The sequence below is a fragment of the Bactrocera latifrons genome, unplaced genomic scaffold (assembly GCF_001853355.1).
Source record: "Bactrocera latifrons isolate USDA-ARS-PBARC rearing strain unplaced genomic scaffold, ASM185335v1 scaffold_17, whole genome shotgun sequence".
Lineage (NCBI taxonomy): Eukaryota > Metazoa > Arthropoda > Insecta > Diptera > Tephritidae > Bactrocera > Bactrocera latifrons.
Genome location: NW_017535185.1, coordinates 2,320,066 through 2,339,140, shown reverse-complemented (window position 1 = coordinate 2,339,140; position 19,075 = coordinate 2,320,066). Strand labels below are relative to the sequence as shown.

The 19,075-nt window shown below is 41.6% G+C and overlaps 2 protein-coding genes across 7 annotated transcripts in view; one reads left to right on the top strand and one right to left on the bottom strand.

Moving 5' to 3' along the window:
* Positions 1–9,406, top strand: part of LOC108966804 (ankyrin repeat and BTB/POZ domain-containing protein 2) — a 112,433-nt gene extending 103,027 nt beyond the window's left edge. For all 6 annotated transcript variants that reach the window (XM_018929883.1, XM_018929879.1, XM_018929881.1 and 3 more), the window contains 4 exons: positions 4,511–7,635; positions 7,695–8,058; positions 8,237–8,561; positions 8,619–9,406. In XM_018929883.1, coding sequence (XP_018785428.1) covers positions 4,511–7,635; positions 7,695–8,058; positions 8,237–8,561; positions 8,619–8,921 — 4,117 coding nt within the window. In that variant the 3' untranslated portion in view covers positions 8,922–9,406. The remainder of the gene's footprint in view (positions 1–4,510; positions 7,636–7,694; positions 8,059–8,236; positions 8,562–8,618) is intronic.
* Positions 9,407–10,347: 941 nt separating this feature from the next.
* LOC108966741 lies at positions 10,348–11,304 on the bottom strand. The gene is made up of 2 exons (XM_018929772.1): positions 11,251–11,304; positions 10,348–11,173 (listed from the first exon to the last, which is right to left on the bottom strand). Exons 1-2 carry the CDS (start codon positions 11,260–11,262, stop codon positions 10,529–10,531), a joined length of 657 nt encoding a protein of 218 aa, XP_018785317.1. The 5' UTR covers positions 11,263–11,304; the 3' UTR covers positions 10,348–10,528.
* Between the last annotated feature and the right edge of the window lie 7,771 nt (positions 11,305–19,075).

The window sequence follows — 19,075 nt, the reverse complement described above, 5'->3', positions numbered from 1 at the left end:
TTTTGAATTATATGCTTGCATTCGCTTAACCTTGTGGCTGCCTTCGTTTGCGTTGCCTTTAACGGCTTGCAGATTTCTTTAATTCTGTTTTATTGTCTCAATTTTGTGCTCCCTTGTTTATTTATTTGAAACTATTTTTTTTCTTATTTCCTACTTTTTTCATGCAATTTATGTCCGCTCTATTAACGGTATCCATATCCACCGTGTTGGCCTCCTGTCAACCGTTAAAAAATGCGCCACATTTGTTCAATTGCAACGGTACAACGGTATTTTTACGGCGTATTAATTACAGTTTTTTGCCCAGCATTTTGCTATTTGCCATTTTTGGCTGGTCAATAAAAACTCCACTCCTATCCCATTTGCGGCTTTTTTTCCTTGTGGCAAATAAATTTCCTTCAACAAATTAAGACATTTGTTACATTACAAAAAAAAAAAGATATTCAAAAACTGGGCGACCAATTGCAAGTACCCATATTTTCCTTAATGGTATTATGACTTTCATATATTTTTTTCTTACTGTGGACAAAAAGTAGTAAGACTTTTTTCTTTTCTTTTAATTTAAAAGAATCCATTGGTCGATGTATATTTTATTCTAGGTTATTCTGACTCTCAGTGACTTCTATGCCAAACGTCACATCAAAATAATTAATAATGAGTGTTTAGTATATGCTTGTCTTTCTGAAGTACACAAACGGTGAAGAAAGTTTTATTATTTTTTGCCCACAGTAATACAAGAGAAATGAGTAATATATGTGTACGTATATTAAGGTGGGTACAAAAACAAAAACAAATATTTTTTCGCTTGTTCCAATGGAAATAAGTACTTTGGTACCTCCACGTTTAATTGTAACTGGAAGGTTACATATTTCCCTTTTGCTTCTTACCATCAGTTAGGAAAATTCTTAACTCGCTTTCAACTATTGAAAATATAGATTTTGTAGGAAAGTGAATGCTTTATTTAATGATCTCTTATGATTTTCTTGTAAATCTAATCGTTTATAATAATAACTTTAAAGCAATTTTCTTTTATGATCTTTTTTTTATTTTTAACGATAATTATATTAGGCCAACAGCCGTCTTGCAGTACTTTCGAAACCATGTGAATGAAAAGCATGCTTGTACTTTCGGAACTCTTGCACATGATCTTGCGATCCCTCAGGCATTATTTATCATCCTGATCCGTCTACTAGCCCTTTCCGGAACTTCATTGTATATATTTTTTTAGTGTCTTACGAAAAGTAAGTGCATTGGTTCTGTGGCAGACGGAACTTTTCGCTTCAGCTATTCCTTTATGGCCTAGAACTCAGTCTTATATTCAGCGATTTTCTGGCAGCCACTGCATCTAATATTCCCCTGCTTTTAATGTGTTGCGAGATTATTACTTCTCTTGATTGATCTTCTTTATATTTTTTCCGGTCTAGCAGATACTGAAGTATTCAGAAAACTTGAAGCGTCGCCTAACATCCACGTCTAACACCTAACTAAAGTCAACTTAAGAAATTTCGATACTTTGTTAAAGCCTTGCGTGCTAACGTCACTTTACAAAAAATTTTCTCACAGAACCCCCTTAATATTAAAATTGAGAACTACATATTTCTAATAAAAAATGTAGTTTCAGTTTATTGTTAGTCTGCTTGCTCGAAAAAAATAATTCGTAAAACTATAAGTAATTAGCAGAAGCTATAATTATAAAGTAATTAAAATTTCAACACTTTCAGTAGCTGACTAAAAGTTTTTTCGAATAATAAATATAAAGTAACAAAATAAAATAAATTGGCAATGAATACATACCATAGAGACCGCCAGTACACATTGCTCCAGCTCAAATCTATATATATAATACTATATAATATATATATACATATGTGTCTGTGGCTGTATTCGTCTATCACGTTCGTGACGTCCGCTATTGCAAACCGCTCTCAGCCAATTTGCGCTTTTTCAACTGCACACGAACGAACTCCCTCCCTTTGTTACACATAATAACCAGACTGATGAAGATATTCACGCGATCGGCCGCAAAGGCCTTCGTGCATGTGATCGTTGGTTGATTAGCAAACACTTTTACTACTACTTCATTTGACAGCCAGCTTCCGTTTAATGGAAAAACTCAATGGCTTTTGCAAAATCTTGCTCAATGTTCGCCTTCAAGGTGAACTCAATTATGATTTATATTATTCATGAATCTTACAGATTCGTCGCACACATAAACACTCGCTCACCGATAATATTCGTATTAATTTTATATGGTAAATGCAGTGCGTACGTCTTTATCAGAGTTGTAAGTGCGTGAATGGTCAAAGACCCTGTCGCTGAGAGCTGTAGCCACAGTGTGACATTGGACGGAAAAGTAAGCGGGTCAAGTTAGTGTTGGGTTACGGCAATCCTTGCTTTCGAATTCTGTAAAACACAAGGCTAAACATTGATAAAGGGATTGGATGTTACAAGCGTCTCGCACAATTTTTAATTTGTAGCATTGCGAGTCATGGAATTTGTACCGCCTCATTCGGCTGAAGGCTGTTCCAGCGTCTCATCATTCTCTGCGCATGCTCTGCATTCCGCCAATTTCACTTATTCCTTTACTGAAACTGGGATCTTTATAACTTCTGCAGCTAGAAAGATTCCGGTAATTATCAGCCTTACAGTTTAGACGGCGATAGAGCAATGGCCTGTTACAACACTCACAACTAGGGCGAGGCTAGCCTTACTGAAGACGAAGATCTCACAAGTTGCTGTGTGCTTGTGCTGCAGTAGGGTCTATAAAACCGAAACCACCAAGTGTTTAAGCGCAAACCTCATTTCCTTCTCGTCTTCCTACATACATTCTACTGCAGACAGCTGTAAAGATTCCGGTAAGACTCTCAACCTTACGAAATGGACGCCGATAGGGCAATGTTCGGTTAGAGCTCTATAACTATAGAGGTTGGCTTTACTGAGGGCGAAGAGCTCACGAGTCGCTATGTCCATATAATTCGCAAGACAGTCGGCTCTACGTTACCGGTTCGGGTTCGTATTTTTAACCGGTCAAGCATTGACTGTTAGAACACTCACAACGAAGGGGTGGCTAGTCATACTTAGAGTGATGAGCTCACGAATCGCTGTACCCATATCGCTTCCACAGCAATAGGGTCTATGAAACCGGAACGAACCCGGAATTTTATACGCCAATTCGCCAAACATTTGTCAACTTTATTTCAGCTTTCAGCTTTGTACCAGTACAACAACAGCTCACTGGATCTTTTACGATCGCCCTTACGTCAGGGTATGAAATTTTACTAGCATTCCTGACCCATTTTCGCCCAAACAAAGACTTATTTTTGGAGATTTTTTATGCCAAACAATAAAAGTGTGCCAGCAATTCTGATACGGAGATTCTTAGGCAGCGACTGCTAAAACAAGAAGTATTCAGTTTTATTGCGTGCTACGTCTTCTTCCGAAATTCATTACAATTTAAGCGGCAAAATGTGTGTAATTTACAACAATGTAAGGCAAAGGCCGACAAACACAACAATTACAACAATTTATTGCTGTTAATTGTCTGTTTGTCTGGGCGCATGCGCTGCAGAGCTTTGTATTCACACTTTAGTTGCTATTGTTGGTTTCCGTTTAGCGCTTTGTTGGCGCGTTTACAGCTCTTCGAATGCAAATAAGGCGCTGATGATGGCTACAACAATAACAAGCACAATAAATTGAATGATTTTGTTTTCATTGTTAGCGGCATTGAGCGCGTCCGGCCGCGGTGCTTAACAGTTATGACATTTATTCACATACAGCGCTGTTATTAAATTTTCGTTGTTGAACTTTGTTGCTTTCATTGATTCTTACAACAATTCTACCGCTATTTGTATTCTTATGCAAATTTCTATGGTCTTTCGGTTCTTGCGCTGTCGCGCGTGCATAATGTTCGTTAAGGCGATTTGTTGACGAATAAAAAATAAAGGGAGCGTTTGTCTTCAGCAAATTTATAATCAAAAGCTGAAAGCGCGTTTCAATTCAGAGTGACCAAGAATTTGCGCTGCGGCTTAGCGGTAATTGAGTGACGGCATTAACCCGGTGCCCAGTGGGGACAGCGCTGATGTCTAAGACGCAACAGCTTATACAACTGTCAGCCTAAGCGTTGAGCGCAGAGCTGAAAGGCGTAGATAAAATATGTAGGAAAAAGAAAGCGCTTCAAGTTGCCAGAACATAAACTCTGTTTGAGTGTTGTTTTAATGGATTTATTTATTGTTGTTAAGCATTCTGACATTTGACTTAGTGACTTGGCAGTTGTTGGAAGCCATAAGCAACTAAGCAGCTTAATTATGTGTAACTGTTTTGACGCGTTGAAGGAAGCTGACAAACCGGCAAGCAGGCAGTTTGCAAAGCACAGAAATGCAATGCTACGTCTGTCAGTTGTCAGTTGTCAGTAGTCAGCTGTCGTTTGAGCGCGTTTTCACTTATTTGACTTAAGAACACCAACACAAGCTTATCTTGCACTGTCTAATTAGTCTACGTTCTTTCTCTTCCACAGACCAACCGGCAACATGCGCGGCGACATGCCCGTCGTATTCAGCCCGCAGCCAACGAACTCGCAACTACATTGTCCCGTCGGCTCGCCAACAACAACAAGCGCATTGCCACAACAAAACCAAATGAGCGCCATGCCTGCGACGCCATCCACTGGCACCACAATGACCGCCAACTCCACGCCGCTCAACACACCAAATGGTTTGAGTTCCTCCACCGGGCGCATACAAAGCCCCGCTGTGGCAACACCGGCGCCACGCATCTCCAAAGAGTTGGCGCAGCGCTTTAATAGCGGCGCGCCCAATATGTTGGTCAATTCACCAAACGGACAGAGCGTCGTGTCGAATACCACAATCAATATACGAAGTATAAGCAGTCCGCCCCAAGCGCCTAGCAAACCGCCGCCGCAACGCACCTTGGCGGCACCAGCGCGTCTAACGGTGCAAAGTACGCCAGTCAAATCGCAGCCGCCCATGCTGAGCGGCAATCTGTCGCCGCAACAACCGCAGCCGCAACAGCCGGCGGCAGTGCAACAAAAGTTCAGCGCCAATGACAAGCGTCCGCTGCCATTATCATTAGATTTGAGTAATTGCAGCATCGGCATACCAACAGCTGATGCAAACTCTGCGCATGTAACGCCCAGTGGTGGCGGCTATCAGCACAATACGCATGCAAAGTCAGGCGCGACAAGCACGCGCACTCACCATCATGAATTTCGCGCGCTGCAGCGTGTGCAGGAGTGTCATAGCTCGTCGGATGAGAATCGCTCATCGGGCCATGCGAGTATGTCGGATACCGGCGGCCATGGTAGTTCCTCACCTGGTGGTGGCATAGCGCTGGGCCCGTTGCCGGAAGATCGTCTAGCCGCCGCCGTCACCAATCGCAGCACGCGTTCACGCACAAGCACAAATCATTCGCGAGCGCGTCATCGCGCCACACCGGCGACGAAGGCGCCATGGAGCGGCAGCGGTTTGGAGGATATAAAATTGGCCATACAACAGCTGACAATGCGTTCGCAAACGAGCACCAGCACTTATAGCAGCCTCAGTGCTGGTTCGGAGAGCTCGGAGCCCGCGCGACGCTTAGGACGCTACTCGTCACTGGAGACAGTTAATACAAATGTGACGAACGCCGATGAGTTTGTATGGGTGGACTCACATAATCGCTTGGTGGAGTTGCAACATCCACCGTGGAGCCAACACTGTATAATGCGCGTCATTCGTAATGGTCGTTGCAAGGAGCAGGCAGAACGCGTTTCAGTCGACACCATACCGCGCTTAGGTTATCTGCTGCAACGTGCATTGGTGCGTATTGCGCGCGAAGTGCAGCGCCTCTCCGCCTGCTTGGGATTGTGTTCAAAACAAGAAGTCGCAACCGCATACAAGATTGTACTGTGTCCGGCACTGGCGGACTCTTGTATTAAAGCGTGTTTACGCGCCGCTGCGATGTTCGCTGTAACAGGCGACAGCGCGCTCAAGCAAAGCAAGTCCGCACGCGCTGGTCTACAACTACCCGTAGGGCGCTTTCATCGTTGGATGGCCGACGCGCGTCTCGGCAAATTTATACACGAATACGCGGCAGTGTACTTATGTGCTGGCATGGAAAACCTGCTCGAGGAGTTGCTGTTGCAAAGCTTTCCTGCAGATTCAGCCAGCCAATTCACCACAGCGACGCTGGATCAGTCTATCGCGCACTCCGGTGACCTGTGGGGTCTTTTGCAGCCTTTCGCGCACTTGAATGCCGGACGCGTAGCATCCGGTGCGCTCACCATGCCAAGATGGGCAAGTCTATCATCACTTGGTTCAGGCACACAAAAAAGCGGCAGTTCGGGCGGCAATAGCAATGTCTCGCTGGAACCTTGTCTGCTAACGACCTGCGTTGGCAGCATAACCGAACTGAAAGACTTGACTCTGCGTGCTCAACAAAAATTTCAACACACAGCTCTCTCCAATGCGGCCCTCTCCACACTCTTCTACTTTATGCGCTGCTCACAGCTGGAACACAGCGACTTAAGTGGCGCGCCTTCAAGCGCCAGCGGTAGCGCGGGCGGCAGCAGTCAAAATGTGCAAGAACTATGCTATGAACGTGCATATGTGGTGCTGCCACCATTGGTGGAATGGTTGCGTGTGGCTTCAGCGCACGCGGAATACCGACACGCTGTCATGATAGATAAGGACGATATCATGCAAGCAGCGCGTCTACTTTTACCAGGCGTAGACTGTCCAATGCGTCCAATTGGGCACGAAGAGGAGTTACCCACAAAGAAGACACATTTCTCACACCCCGGTACGACTACGCCCTTAGCATCGGGTATCAGTGAAGATACCACGGAGTTGGGCAAGCGCGCCACCATCACGCTTGCTTTCAAACTCATGCTTACTGGACGCGCTGAATTAATGGCGCAGGCGGCCAACCTATTGCCGCCCACCACGCGTTATGACACACTGAATCACGCCGGTTTAACGGCGCTTATGATTGCAGCAATACGCAATGACGAGGTGGCCATACAGGCGCTACTCGATGCCGGCTGCGATCCAAATATGGAGGTGCCACCAGTTGGTCAACCGAATTTTCCGGGTGTACATCCAGATACGCAGCACTGGACGGCAGTGACATTCGCCGCCAGTCGCGCCAATTACTTGGCCTTGCGTCTGCTGCTGGAACGCGGTGGCAAGGTTGAAGGTGGTGCGCGTCTAAGTGAAGAGAAACCAACGCTGACGCCACTGCAAGTGGCATGCGGTTCTGGCAATGTCGAGGTTATTTCGTTGCTGCTAGCGCATGGCGCCAACGCATTTCTCTCTACGCAGCAGAAAGACACAATGTGTTTTGCTGGTGGCTCAGCGCAGCGCGGCTCGTATTGCGCCATCTCTGTGACTGCAGCGCACGGTCAGCGCGCTTGTCTGCGCAAACTGCTCTCACATCCAATGTCGCCGGGCAGCAAAGACGTGCTTTCGCTCGAGGAAATGCTAGCCGAAGGTGAACCTGTAGGTAATGCGACGCGTGGTGGCGCATGCGCGACGAATGCAGGGGGTGAGCGCATAAGCGCCGAGCTGCCGCTCACATTAAACAAGACACAAATCAAAAGTCTGCAGGAGGCAATGTATCACAGCGCCGAAAACAATCATCTTGGTGAGTAATTCTTACACACTCTTATTTAAACAGCTGTTAATAACTCTCTCTTCAAACAGATATTACAATAGAGCTGCGCACGTTGGGCGTGCCCTGGACTCTGCACTGTTGGATGCACGCATTGGCGGCGGCGCATGAGCTGCGCTTGGATGCTGTTATCGATCAACTGCTGCAGGATTTCTTGCAAGTCTGTCCGGACGACTACAGCGCGCAGTTCGTGAGCGAGTGCCTGCCGCTGCTCTTCAACATATTTCGTTTTAGCAAAAATGAGGGCACAACACTGCTGCTGGCCGACATTTTCGCCACTTGCTTCGGCTGGGAAACCATCAAACCCATCAAAGAGGCGGTCATGCAATCGGTGAACAGCTCGCGCATAGACCCCAAATTTGTCAACAATCCAGAACTGAGCGATGTAACATTCAGGTATTCAGACATCAAATGCTAACCTAATGTTAACTGCTTGCATTCCTATTGCTACCTGCTTGCTAACTAATGTTATCTGCATGCTAACCTAATGTTACCTGCTCTCTAACTCAACGTTACCTGTTTGCTAACCTAATGTTACCTACTTTCTAACCTAATGTTAACTATAAACTTACAGGGTGGAAGGCAAAATATTCTATGGCCACAAAATAGTGCTCGTCACCGCCTCGCCGCGTTTCCAAAGCATGCTCAGCTCCAAGCTGAGCGATGGAAACACGCCCACAGTGCAGATAAACGACATACGCTACCACATCTTCCAGCTGATCATGCACTATTTGTACAGCGGTGGCTGTGCCACATTGGAGGTCAGTAACGCTGATGTGTTGGAGCTGATGGCGGCGGCGAGCTTCTTCCAACTGGAAGGTTTGCTGCGCTACACCGAGTCACGCTGCTCGGAGATGATCGACATCGACAATGTGGTGGCCATGTACATACACGCGAAGGTAACGCTTATAAAATGGTGGTTAATGTATAAATAATAACGCATTGTCTCCATGCAGGTCTACAACGCCAACAAGCTGCTCGAGTACTGCCAAGGTTTCTTGCTGCAGAATATGGTCGCTCTGCTAACTTATGACGACTCCGTCAAGCGCTTGCTCTTCGCGAAAAAGATACCCAATCACGATGTGCTCTCCGGCCTGCTGCACACGCTACAACAACGCATCAAGCAGCGCAAGCCCATGGGCGTGGGCAACTTTCGCCAGCAGCTCAGCTCGCCACCACCAGGCAGCGCAGGTGCTCATCTTTTGAGCACTAGCCTGTGCAATAACGTTGGTGGCAGTCTGGGTGCGTCCAAAAAATAAATTTGCACTGTAATATACTGCAACTTAAAGTACTTCAAACATTTGCGCTGAGTTTGCGCAGCGTTGCCAGCCTTGTCTGCTGAAGAAATGACATTTTGAAGTTAAAAAACACAAAACATTTACAATATTGGTTTAAAAATATAGTAAAAGTTATATATTTAAATAATTAAACATATTTATATGGTCGTAGCTGTAATAAGTCCTACAAATGATCGACATTTTGCCCTCCTTGAAGCAAAATTCACCCAGTAATGTAAGTCGGCGCTTGAGCGCGTCTTCTTTTTAATTTTTTTCCCTTTTGTTTTTGTTTTATCAATATATGTGTATGTGTGTATAACGTTGTTTGTAGCTTACAAGACAAATATACATTAGTTAGTTGCCTTTTGTAGTATCCTTAAGCTTACGAAGTTTCTCTAGGTTGCCTGTATTGCTTGTAGTTTCTAGCAAAATTTAGATACAATATTGTATGTATGTATATTTAGTTTACCCGATATTTTTTATTAGTTGTAATAAATAAAAATAATCAAGAAAAACGTTTATTGGCGTATTAGTAGTGAAACAGTGGCGTATCCAGAGTTTCTTTCTAGGGGGTCGGGGTGTCGGCAAACGCTTTTAAATTTGAATTAAGGTCTTCGATGTAAAGGGGTTTGTGACCCCCAAAACCCCCGGATCTATAATGTCTTCTGATAGATGAAGAGGCTATTTCCAATATTTTTTTAAACTCGTTGTTACTTCGTATATTCTTCTAAATTTGATTTAAAATCTTCAAATTTAGGGTGTTGTTTTTACACTCACTACCAACTAGATTCAGAATGTCTTTATGGGGGTGGGTTTCTCCTTACAACACATTTTTAATATTGTTTTTACTTGGTAAATTATTCAAACGTTAAACTAAAATCTTCGATTTTTGAGATGATTCGACACCAAAAATCCCCTCTGGTTCCGCCCTTGTAATAATTAGTCGATTATTTTTTGTTTCTATAGTTCAGTAGTGGATCCGGAATTTCCTTCTAACCTATTTTTAATACGCGCACTATATTTTGACACCAAAAATCCCCCCTGGATCCGCCACTGTAATATTTAGCCGATTAGTACTATTTGAATTTCTATGGTGATTCAGTAGCTGATCCGGAATCTTTTTCTGAAGGGTTTTTCCTTCTAACTTATTTTTGCTGTGATCGCGTAAATTATTCTAAATTTAAATTTAGAACTCCTACTTTAGGCGATTGTGATACTTAATACCTCCTCCCTTGATCCGCCACTGATGTGATTAGTCAATTTAGTTTGCGACTATTTCAAATCTGTGCTAAAGTACCCTTAACCAGATAACGTCTTTTCTGTTCTGTGTCAAAACCAAGTTTATACCGATCACAGCGCCTAAAGGTATGCAACGGATAGTGAACAAAGCAAGCGATCGTGGTGAAAAGTCTTTTTATTCTCATTTGCAGCAATACAAGAAGATGCTAAAATCAACTTAAACAGAAACATAAAAAAATAATACAAAAATAATATAAAAAAAAACACAAGGGTGCACACCTAAAGCATGCATGCCATAATTTATCGCTTAACCAAATTCGAATTTACAAAAGTAAACAACTTGTCAGCGCTTACACCTGCATAATTTGACCATTCCAAACGCTGCCCATAACTGGTACTTTCGAAACATGCGCAACTTGCGAAATATGCGGAGCTTGCGAAACATGCTGAGCTTGTGAAACATGCGGAACTTGTGAAACATGCTGAGCTTGTGAAACATGTGATACATTCGGTACATTCTCAACTTGTTGCTCTTGTGGTCTCGGCTTCTCCACCACACGCGGCAGTTGGCTGTTCATCTTCGCCGCCGACGAAATCTGCGGCATTATGTTATTGCCCTCGGGCACGAAGCCGCGATCGTCGGCACTATAATGCACCACCACCTCTTTGCCGTTGGCGTCGAAGTACGAATAGCTGCCACTGATCTTCAGATACTGATATTCGGTGCCGGGGTTGATGACTACAGCGCTCTCCTGTCGGAACGAGCCATCCTCGCCGCGATAATGGAAATTATAGGCGCCGTCGGTGGATTGCTGCAGTGCAGCATCCATGATGCCGATAACGGGTACACGTGGTTCCATTTCCATCTCTGGCGCAACAACCGCTGCCATGTTGTCCATGGGGTAAGCGCGCTGCTCCATAATGGGTTCGGTAACCATCACCTGCTCATCGACGGGTGCGGCATACGCAACGGCGAGCAATGCTGCAAAAGAGATCTGTGGAAGAGATTATTTTTTGGATTTAGAGTTAATTTAAGATAATGTTGTCTATTTTTGAAGAAATCTTTACTAACGTATCGGAACATTTTTGAGTTTCACGCCTTGGTTGTTGCTCGCTTGCCTCTGGCTTAACAAATATGCTGAAGAACGCAGCTCACACAATTTTTATACCCAGTTTGCTGTGTGAAGAAAGTACAAAAGAACGCACGTACATAATTTTTTCGGCATACAATGCAATAAGCTTTATTTTTAGCATCCATTTTGGCACTTTAGCATCGCTTAATTGCGCTTAAATGCAGTTCTTCTTTAAGTCTTTAAACTGACTTTGACTTTTGTTTGGCCAAATTATGCGCTGAGAGAAATTCTTGGCACTTTGTTAAGCAAAATTTTGTTGTTGTAATATCTGACGACTGAATATCATTGAATTGCTGGAGGGAGGTAGATAATTTGATTATTACCAGGCACTTGAATTTGTAGATCACTATATAATCACTACCGTTTTCGAACGAACCCAAAGTTAGTTGTCTTCTTTGAAAGTTAGTAGCTTTTTCTTTCGTCCTCGGCATACTAACTGATATATTGGGTAGTCGAAAAAGTATTTTCGTATTAGATAGATATATATATGTAGATGTAGAAATAAGTTGAAGTTTGATTAGCAATACGAAAAGACTTTTTTCGACTACCCAATATTGCATCATTCGAAATCTCAATATATACTAAATATTCAAAAAAAAAAACTGAGCGCATTCTCTTTCTTACACATGTTTCCAATCGCTCCAACTGACAAAGCTTCAAAAGATCGCAAACAATTTGAGAAATGACTCTTCAGTGTGCCGTAATTGACGCATCTGCACGTCTTCTCGCAACGCTGCCGAAGAGTCATACGCAATCAGCGTCAGCAACCGAACAAGTAGCAAGAAAAACAATATACTTGTAAAGGCAAAAACTACAAGAAGGAAAAAAGGAAAGCCAACCACAAGAACAGAATGGCGTTGCGTACAAGAATCATACATTTTGTGTTACAGATTGCTGAGTTATGGCATTTTTTTGCGCCATTTCTTCGGGAAATCACAGCTGGTGGAGCCTAGTGTCGCTGAACTTCTGACGATGTAACTAAACAAGGTAAGTGGCAGTCAAGTGTTGGCAGGCGGTTTGTGTAATGATTAAGAATTAATTTGCAACAATTTTCGTGGAATGCAAAATTTATGTGATTTTATTTTAATTTTTTTTTTTTAATTTAAAAAAATTCTTTTTTTTGCAAATGTCCCAGAAGGCAATTAAAAAATAATTTGGTTACATAAGATTCATAATTGTATAATCAGCCGGACCTCCCGCCGAGTTCTTTACTTTTGCACGTGAACCAATAGTACATTATAGCCTTCCTGGTGTTTTGAGAAAATTCCACAAAGAGTCTTGTTCTTGGGATTGCTCCGGAAGCACTCGTCACTTTTTCAGCAAAGCCAACCTGCCCTGAGTATTATAGGCACCTACTACAAAACCACACAAAATCAATAGCCTTTTTAGCATTAGTTTTTTAGGAAAGAAAGATTCTCTTTATTGAAAGAAAATACCCACATCTCCAGTGAAAATAACCCCCGCTGTCGGTAGAAATCTAAGTTTGGGTTAAAATTATGTACTAATTAGACTTAAAAAATCCTAGAATTACACGATTAGACAAGACTCAGTATTCACAGAAGCAAGTATTGTGAGGCGCTCCCACGTCAGTCGGGTCTACCTAACCGGAACGGACCCGGATTTTTCATTCAATCAAGATAAGTGCTTTTGCTGTAGGCACCTTTCTCGGCATCGCGAAGATGCGGCGCATTCGGTGATTAAAGCCCTTGAAAAGTTTAAGATGAAATCGAACCTCAAGTACCTCATAAATAGACTTTTCTTCAACAGAACGGTCATGGCGAAGTGGTGTAGTGTAAAGACATCCCGAAAAATTAACAGGAACACTAAGCACGGTGCGATATTTCGGCCACTGATTTGATTCTTAGTAGTAAATTCATGCTTAAAGAATTCTGGGAAGAACGCGGTCGGTGAAAGTCTGGGCCGACGGCATTTCTTATGAATAAAGGAAAGGTTCTAAAAGCCGTATACGAACTGGGCGAAGACACATGGTTTTATTTATCAGGAGGTATAAGATCCAAAAAGTGTCACTCCCTGCTTTTGGACGTTAACGTCTTCAACGTGTTGATAATGTAATATACGTAGGGCTCATCCTTGACAGATAGCTTTCATGGAGGCGAAACACTGAGGAAAAAGTGCGAAAGCCATCATTTACGTTACATTATACTGTTGTAAGAAAAATATGGGAAGTCTAACCAAAGTTGGTATTTTGGCTCTACGAAACTATAGATTAGCCAATTGTATGGTGTATTAGCCCAATGAGTCTAATGAGATGTCTATTTAGTCTAAATTAGCGTGTTCAAAAAACGAATGTCACGATTTCCGGCAGCTCACATACCGACGAGGAATCCGTCAATGCGAACTAAGTTGAACATATGAAATAATCTGAATAATTACGCACTGAAATTCTCTGCTCCTTTAACTGCGTTCCTAAAATCTTTAGCCACTGCACGGCAAGGACTTTCTTGACGCCTTTTTCGTAGCTCACATACCAACAAGTGATACGTGAATGGGGAGGAGTCGCTGGAGAAGAGGCGCAGTGAACTTTTTCACGAATGGATTATAACTAAGAGGGAAGTTTGATGTGGGAATTTTCTGAAATAAGCTTTCCGACAACTTGCGTTTTCGCACTGGACCATTGAACCTCGCTTGCGTTCAGCTGTCCTGTTCAACTGCATGATCCTCTTGGCCCAGAGTAGAACGTATTAGATCTTCTGAATTACTTGTAATCAGCAAAGTTCTTAGCAAGGGTTCCTACTCATATGATGTAGTAGGTATGAGTTTCAGGTAACACCACGAACCGCTGTTCTAAGCTATGCAAGTTAAATCCCTGTTAGAATTGACCGATTAACCTGACCTCATCTAACCTGTAGTAAGTGTTTATAATTAATGTGTAGTAGTTTTCATACCCTGAACATGGTATACTAAGTTCGATGCTTGTAACGCCCCAGAAGACCCTATAAAGCATAAAACATATAAAATATATATACAAGCTGAGTCAGATTAGTCATGTTCGTGCGTCTATCTGTTCGTCTATACATAAGCAAACTTTTCCTTTTCTCACCAAGAAGCTGCTCATTTGTTGGAACTATCCATATCGGACAACTATAGCATTTAGCTGACATACAAACTGACCGATCAAAGTCAAGTCCTTATACGGCAAACGGAAAACTTGTTTATGTGACAAATTATCTTCACGAAATTCGGCATAGATTATTAGTTAAGGCATTGCTACAGTCTTCTAAAAAATTCTTCAGATTGATCAACTATAGCATATAGCTGCCATACAAACTATGTGTTCATAATCAAGCCAAAGCTCTTATGCTATAAAAAATGCACCTGTGAATGATTTGATGGCTTCAGTGTAGCCGAAATTAACGCCCTTTTCTGGTTGTGTATTCAAATGGTACGTGCTGATTTATACCACCACCCTTCCCACCTTCCTGAAACTATGCGCTTGAGTTTATTTACTCTTTCGTTCGAAATAATTAAATCATCGATCTCCTTTCCACGCCTTTTTGAGCAAATACATTGAGTTGCTTTGATGAAATTCTTCTAGGCAACAACAACAGTATACAATAAATGCTGTAATTCAACATATATATGCATACATTTGTGTGTATGAGCAATTTTGCGTGTGTGGCATTCTTACGCCCGGCATTCGAACATCTGAATATTTTCGCTGTGCTGCTGTTGTTGTTGCGTTTCTGTGTTTTTTTTTTTGTTTTTGCTTTTCGGCATTGTTTATATAAAATAAAATTACTTGTGTTAACCGGCCGCGCGCCGCCCCTACCATATTTATTTCCATCGCTGCTGCCTTCGATTTCCGTCTTTCTGCTGCCTTAAGATTTGGTTCTTCTATTTTTAGTCATCGAATCAAATGTGCGGCGCGGCAGGCCAGTCAGCAGTCAAGCAGGCAACAAATGCCTGATCGATTCAGCATTACTTGTTGCCGCCTACCCCTGCTGCTGCTGCTGTTGCAGCTATTTTTGGCCTTTCGCTGCGAAGGCTGCACAATAAAACAATCATCGCTCCAGCAGCCGCTCGCCTGCCAAATGTCGAGTGGTGAGTGTGGTGGCTGGGCTGCAAGGCACAGTGTGCAGGGCGCAGCGTACGTCAAGTGCATGAGTTGCAATTGTGTTGTAGAACGAGTGTTCAATACCGATCATAATATTTGAGTGTAATAAATATTTTACAATTGTTGTTGTTTCTGGTTGGCAGCGTGTTATTAGTGTACACCGCACAGCTCAGCGCCCTTGCCGCGGTCGTTTTTATTTCTAGGCGTTTATTGCGCGTATTGAATAACAGCGCCGGAAAGCGTTTGTGGCTTGTTCCAGGTAGAGGGGGTGCGAATGATTTTGGGTGAAATTTCTTAATTTCAGCACTTTTATGCATTGGGGTGCATTTGATTCGTTGTATAGCCCATATATGGTATGTATGTAAACGGCGATTCATTTAGAGGTTCCCTACTATTTTAAAGAAATAACACGGAGACATCAAATTTAATGGGTAATGTTTATTCAAGGTTTTTAAAAGTTATCTCTTTCAAATGTTGATCGCGTCTCAGATGGTTCATCCGTTGAGTTCAATTGATGACTCGTTGGGATTTCGACTAGTAACTGACGAATCTGACTCCGCAGTCCGTTTTGAAACCGTCGGTATAGATATAGGTATCCTCCTTCCCTACTAAACCTCTTCTCTATTCACGCCTGGTGGGTATATTCACCCGAAAGCAACCACAAACGTTGGCAGAATATAGTATCCTTTATTTAAGCTTAGCCAATTCAGGTGGGTTGAAGGAAATTGCTTGTAAAGCTTGATATGCGGTCCTGCCACCCGTGCGATTATATCAGTTGTATTAGTATCGGTAAAGCCAGAGAAGAGGAACAGAGAATTTGACAACAGCGGTGTCAATCCTCATCAAAAACACGTTGAACTTACAGGACTTTTTTCGGACATCCACTCGTGGATAGACAGACGACATGGGGACCTGGATTTCATCAAATCCAAATACTTGGACATGGACATGAGTGCTTTAGAAGCTAGTTTTACAGCTTCCAAAATAAAACTAGTCCGAACTGTGCGACGTGGACAGAGTATACTGACTATGTATTATTTTATTGCCCTCGCTTTCCAAATACAAGGGAAAAACTTAAAACCACACTCGGTCAAGAACGCTGACTCTAAAATGCAAAGCTGTTAGCGAAGTGTCTGCTTTCATAATGACAAAACGGAGACTTATCACTCCGCAAAATAGAGGATACTTAAATGTGCTGCCCTCCCACTAAGTAATACTTAATCGGTGGTATCGTGGGAGAGTTTTGAGTTGGGAGTAGGTTAAGTTTGGCGGATTAAGGTTCCGCACTCCGACTTTCGATGCTTTCCTCCTACTATAAAAATAGTGGAAAATGTGTATTACAGTTTTCGTTAAAACTGCATGTTTGAAGAAGCGATAAAATCTTCAGGACAACGTTTGCGAAGCCTTCCGACTTTCCATAGGCCCTTAAGTAACTTCATTAAAACCACATTAATAATTGGGTATCTTGACACATATTGTACAATTTCGCTACTGAAGGCGAATCAAAGCGTTTGTTTACATTTCCTTCGCCGCGCGCAGCTTTGACCAAGAAGCTGATGCTTTCCAAAATTTCTAGCGCTGCTGTGGGCAACACTAGGCCAGCTGGCCGACTGTTGCCAGCGCTTTCATTACTACAGCAACATCAAATCGGCATGAACCCCTATAATATATACACATATATACATACACACCCCCTCCGAAGAAAAAAAATATACATGGAAGCTATATGAAATGGCATAATGTGCGCGCTTGTGTGTATGTGTGCGTACAGTGTAATCGCAGCGTTTTATTATTTGGCGCGCGGCCAAAACGATATCGAACGATTGCGTGGTTTGCGCGCGCGAAATCAGCGGACGCGACCAACAGCCGCGCTAAGTGATCGCCAGCAAGCGGCGGCATCGCTGCCAACATGCTGCAAGCTCTATGACTATAATAATTTTGATTTTCGATTCTTGATTTTGAATTTTTTTTTTTAAATAATTTTTGCGCTGCTCGCTGCTGAAAAATTATGAAATTGTGTATGTGTGTGTGTGCAACTTTTGTTGCTAGTCAACGGTGAATTTTACTAACGGGCAATCAGCGGGTGGCGCGCGGTGTGGAACTGCTGCGAAATTGTGGCAATCATAAAAAATGAAAAATTAATTTCAATTTGGCAAAATTTGTAGGCGAAAATGTTAAGTGAATTTTTTTCTATATTGTTCTGCACACAAACACACATACATATGTTTAAAGCAGCGAATTTGTATTTTCTTTAAAGCAATATGAAAAGTGAGTTTTAACAGCATTTTGATGGTTTTGGTATAAGTAAATGTTTATATGTTTAGCAATGAATTTATTACCGTTATTTAAGGCAGCTGTTTAATGAACTTCGCTGGTTCATTAATTTGCCTTTTAAATCATCATCATCAGTAAACTTTCGAAAATTACTTTTTCGCTTATTTTTGAAAATTTTTTTTCCCCGCAACTTGTTGTTGTTGCTTATATAATGTATATACATATACATACATACTTATAATAGTTAATACATGTTTGATAATTTGCAGCAGCGCATTTCATTTAATTCATCCATAACGCGCACATTCTAACGATTCAATCCAATTGCTGTGCCTCGCCGCCCCCGTCTGCCGCTCAAAATTACATGCAACGTTATGCAAGCGCGAAATAAAATCGATTCTTCTGGAAATTCTAATAAAATTGTTCTGTTTCATTTCAATTGCGAAATGTTTGTGTTATTCTTGCCGAATTGTTTACTTTAGTTGCGCTTACTCATTACACATTTAGCCACATTGCGTTATAATAATTCAGCTAAATGTACGTATGTGAGTATGTGTGTGCTATTTTCATGTATATTCATAATTTTAGTTGTTTTAAGTTGAAATAAATTTAATATTTCCCAAGCTTTTTTTGCTTAAGCATGTACAACCTCAAAAAATTTTCATTAAGTATTTTCAAACCCCAAAATTTTTCATTAATTAATTTCTAACCTCAAAAATTTTGCAATAAAGTGTGTTTTCCAACCTCACAAATATTTTATAAAGTATTTTGCAGCCTCAAAAATTTTACATTAAGTGTTTTTTAACCTCACAAATTTTTCTTATAGTGTTTTTAACCCCACAAATATTTTATAAAGTGTTTTCCAGCCTCAAAAATTCTACATTAAGTGTTTTTTAACCTCACAAACTTGAAATAAATTAATTTTAACCTCACAAATTTTTCCTTAAATGTTTTTTAACCTCAAAAAATGTTCATTAAGTATTTTCAAACCCCAAAATTTTTCATTAATTACTTTCTAACCTCAAAAATGTTTCAATAAATATTTTCTAACCTCACAAATATTTTATAAAGTGTTTTCCAGCCTCAAAAATTTTTCATAAAGTGTTTTTTAACTTCACAAACTTTAAATAAATTACTTCTTAACCTCACAAATTTTTCCATAAATGTTTTTTAACCTCAAAAAATGTTCATAAAATATTTGTTAACCTCACAAATATTTCATTAAGTGTTTTCTAACCTCAAAAAATTTTCATTAAATACTTCCTAGCCTCACAAACTGTTCATTAAGAACCTTCTAACCTCAAAATTTTTCATGAAGTGTTTTCTAGCCTCACCAACTTTATATAAATTACTTTCTAACCAACACAAATTTTTCCTTTAATGTTTTTTAACCTCAAACAATTTTCATAAAATAT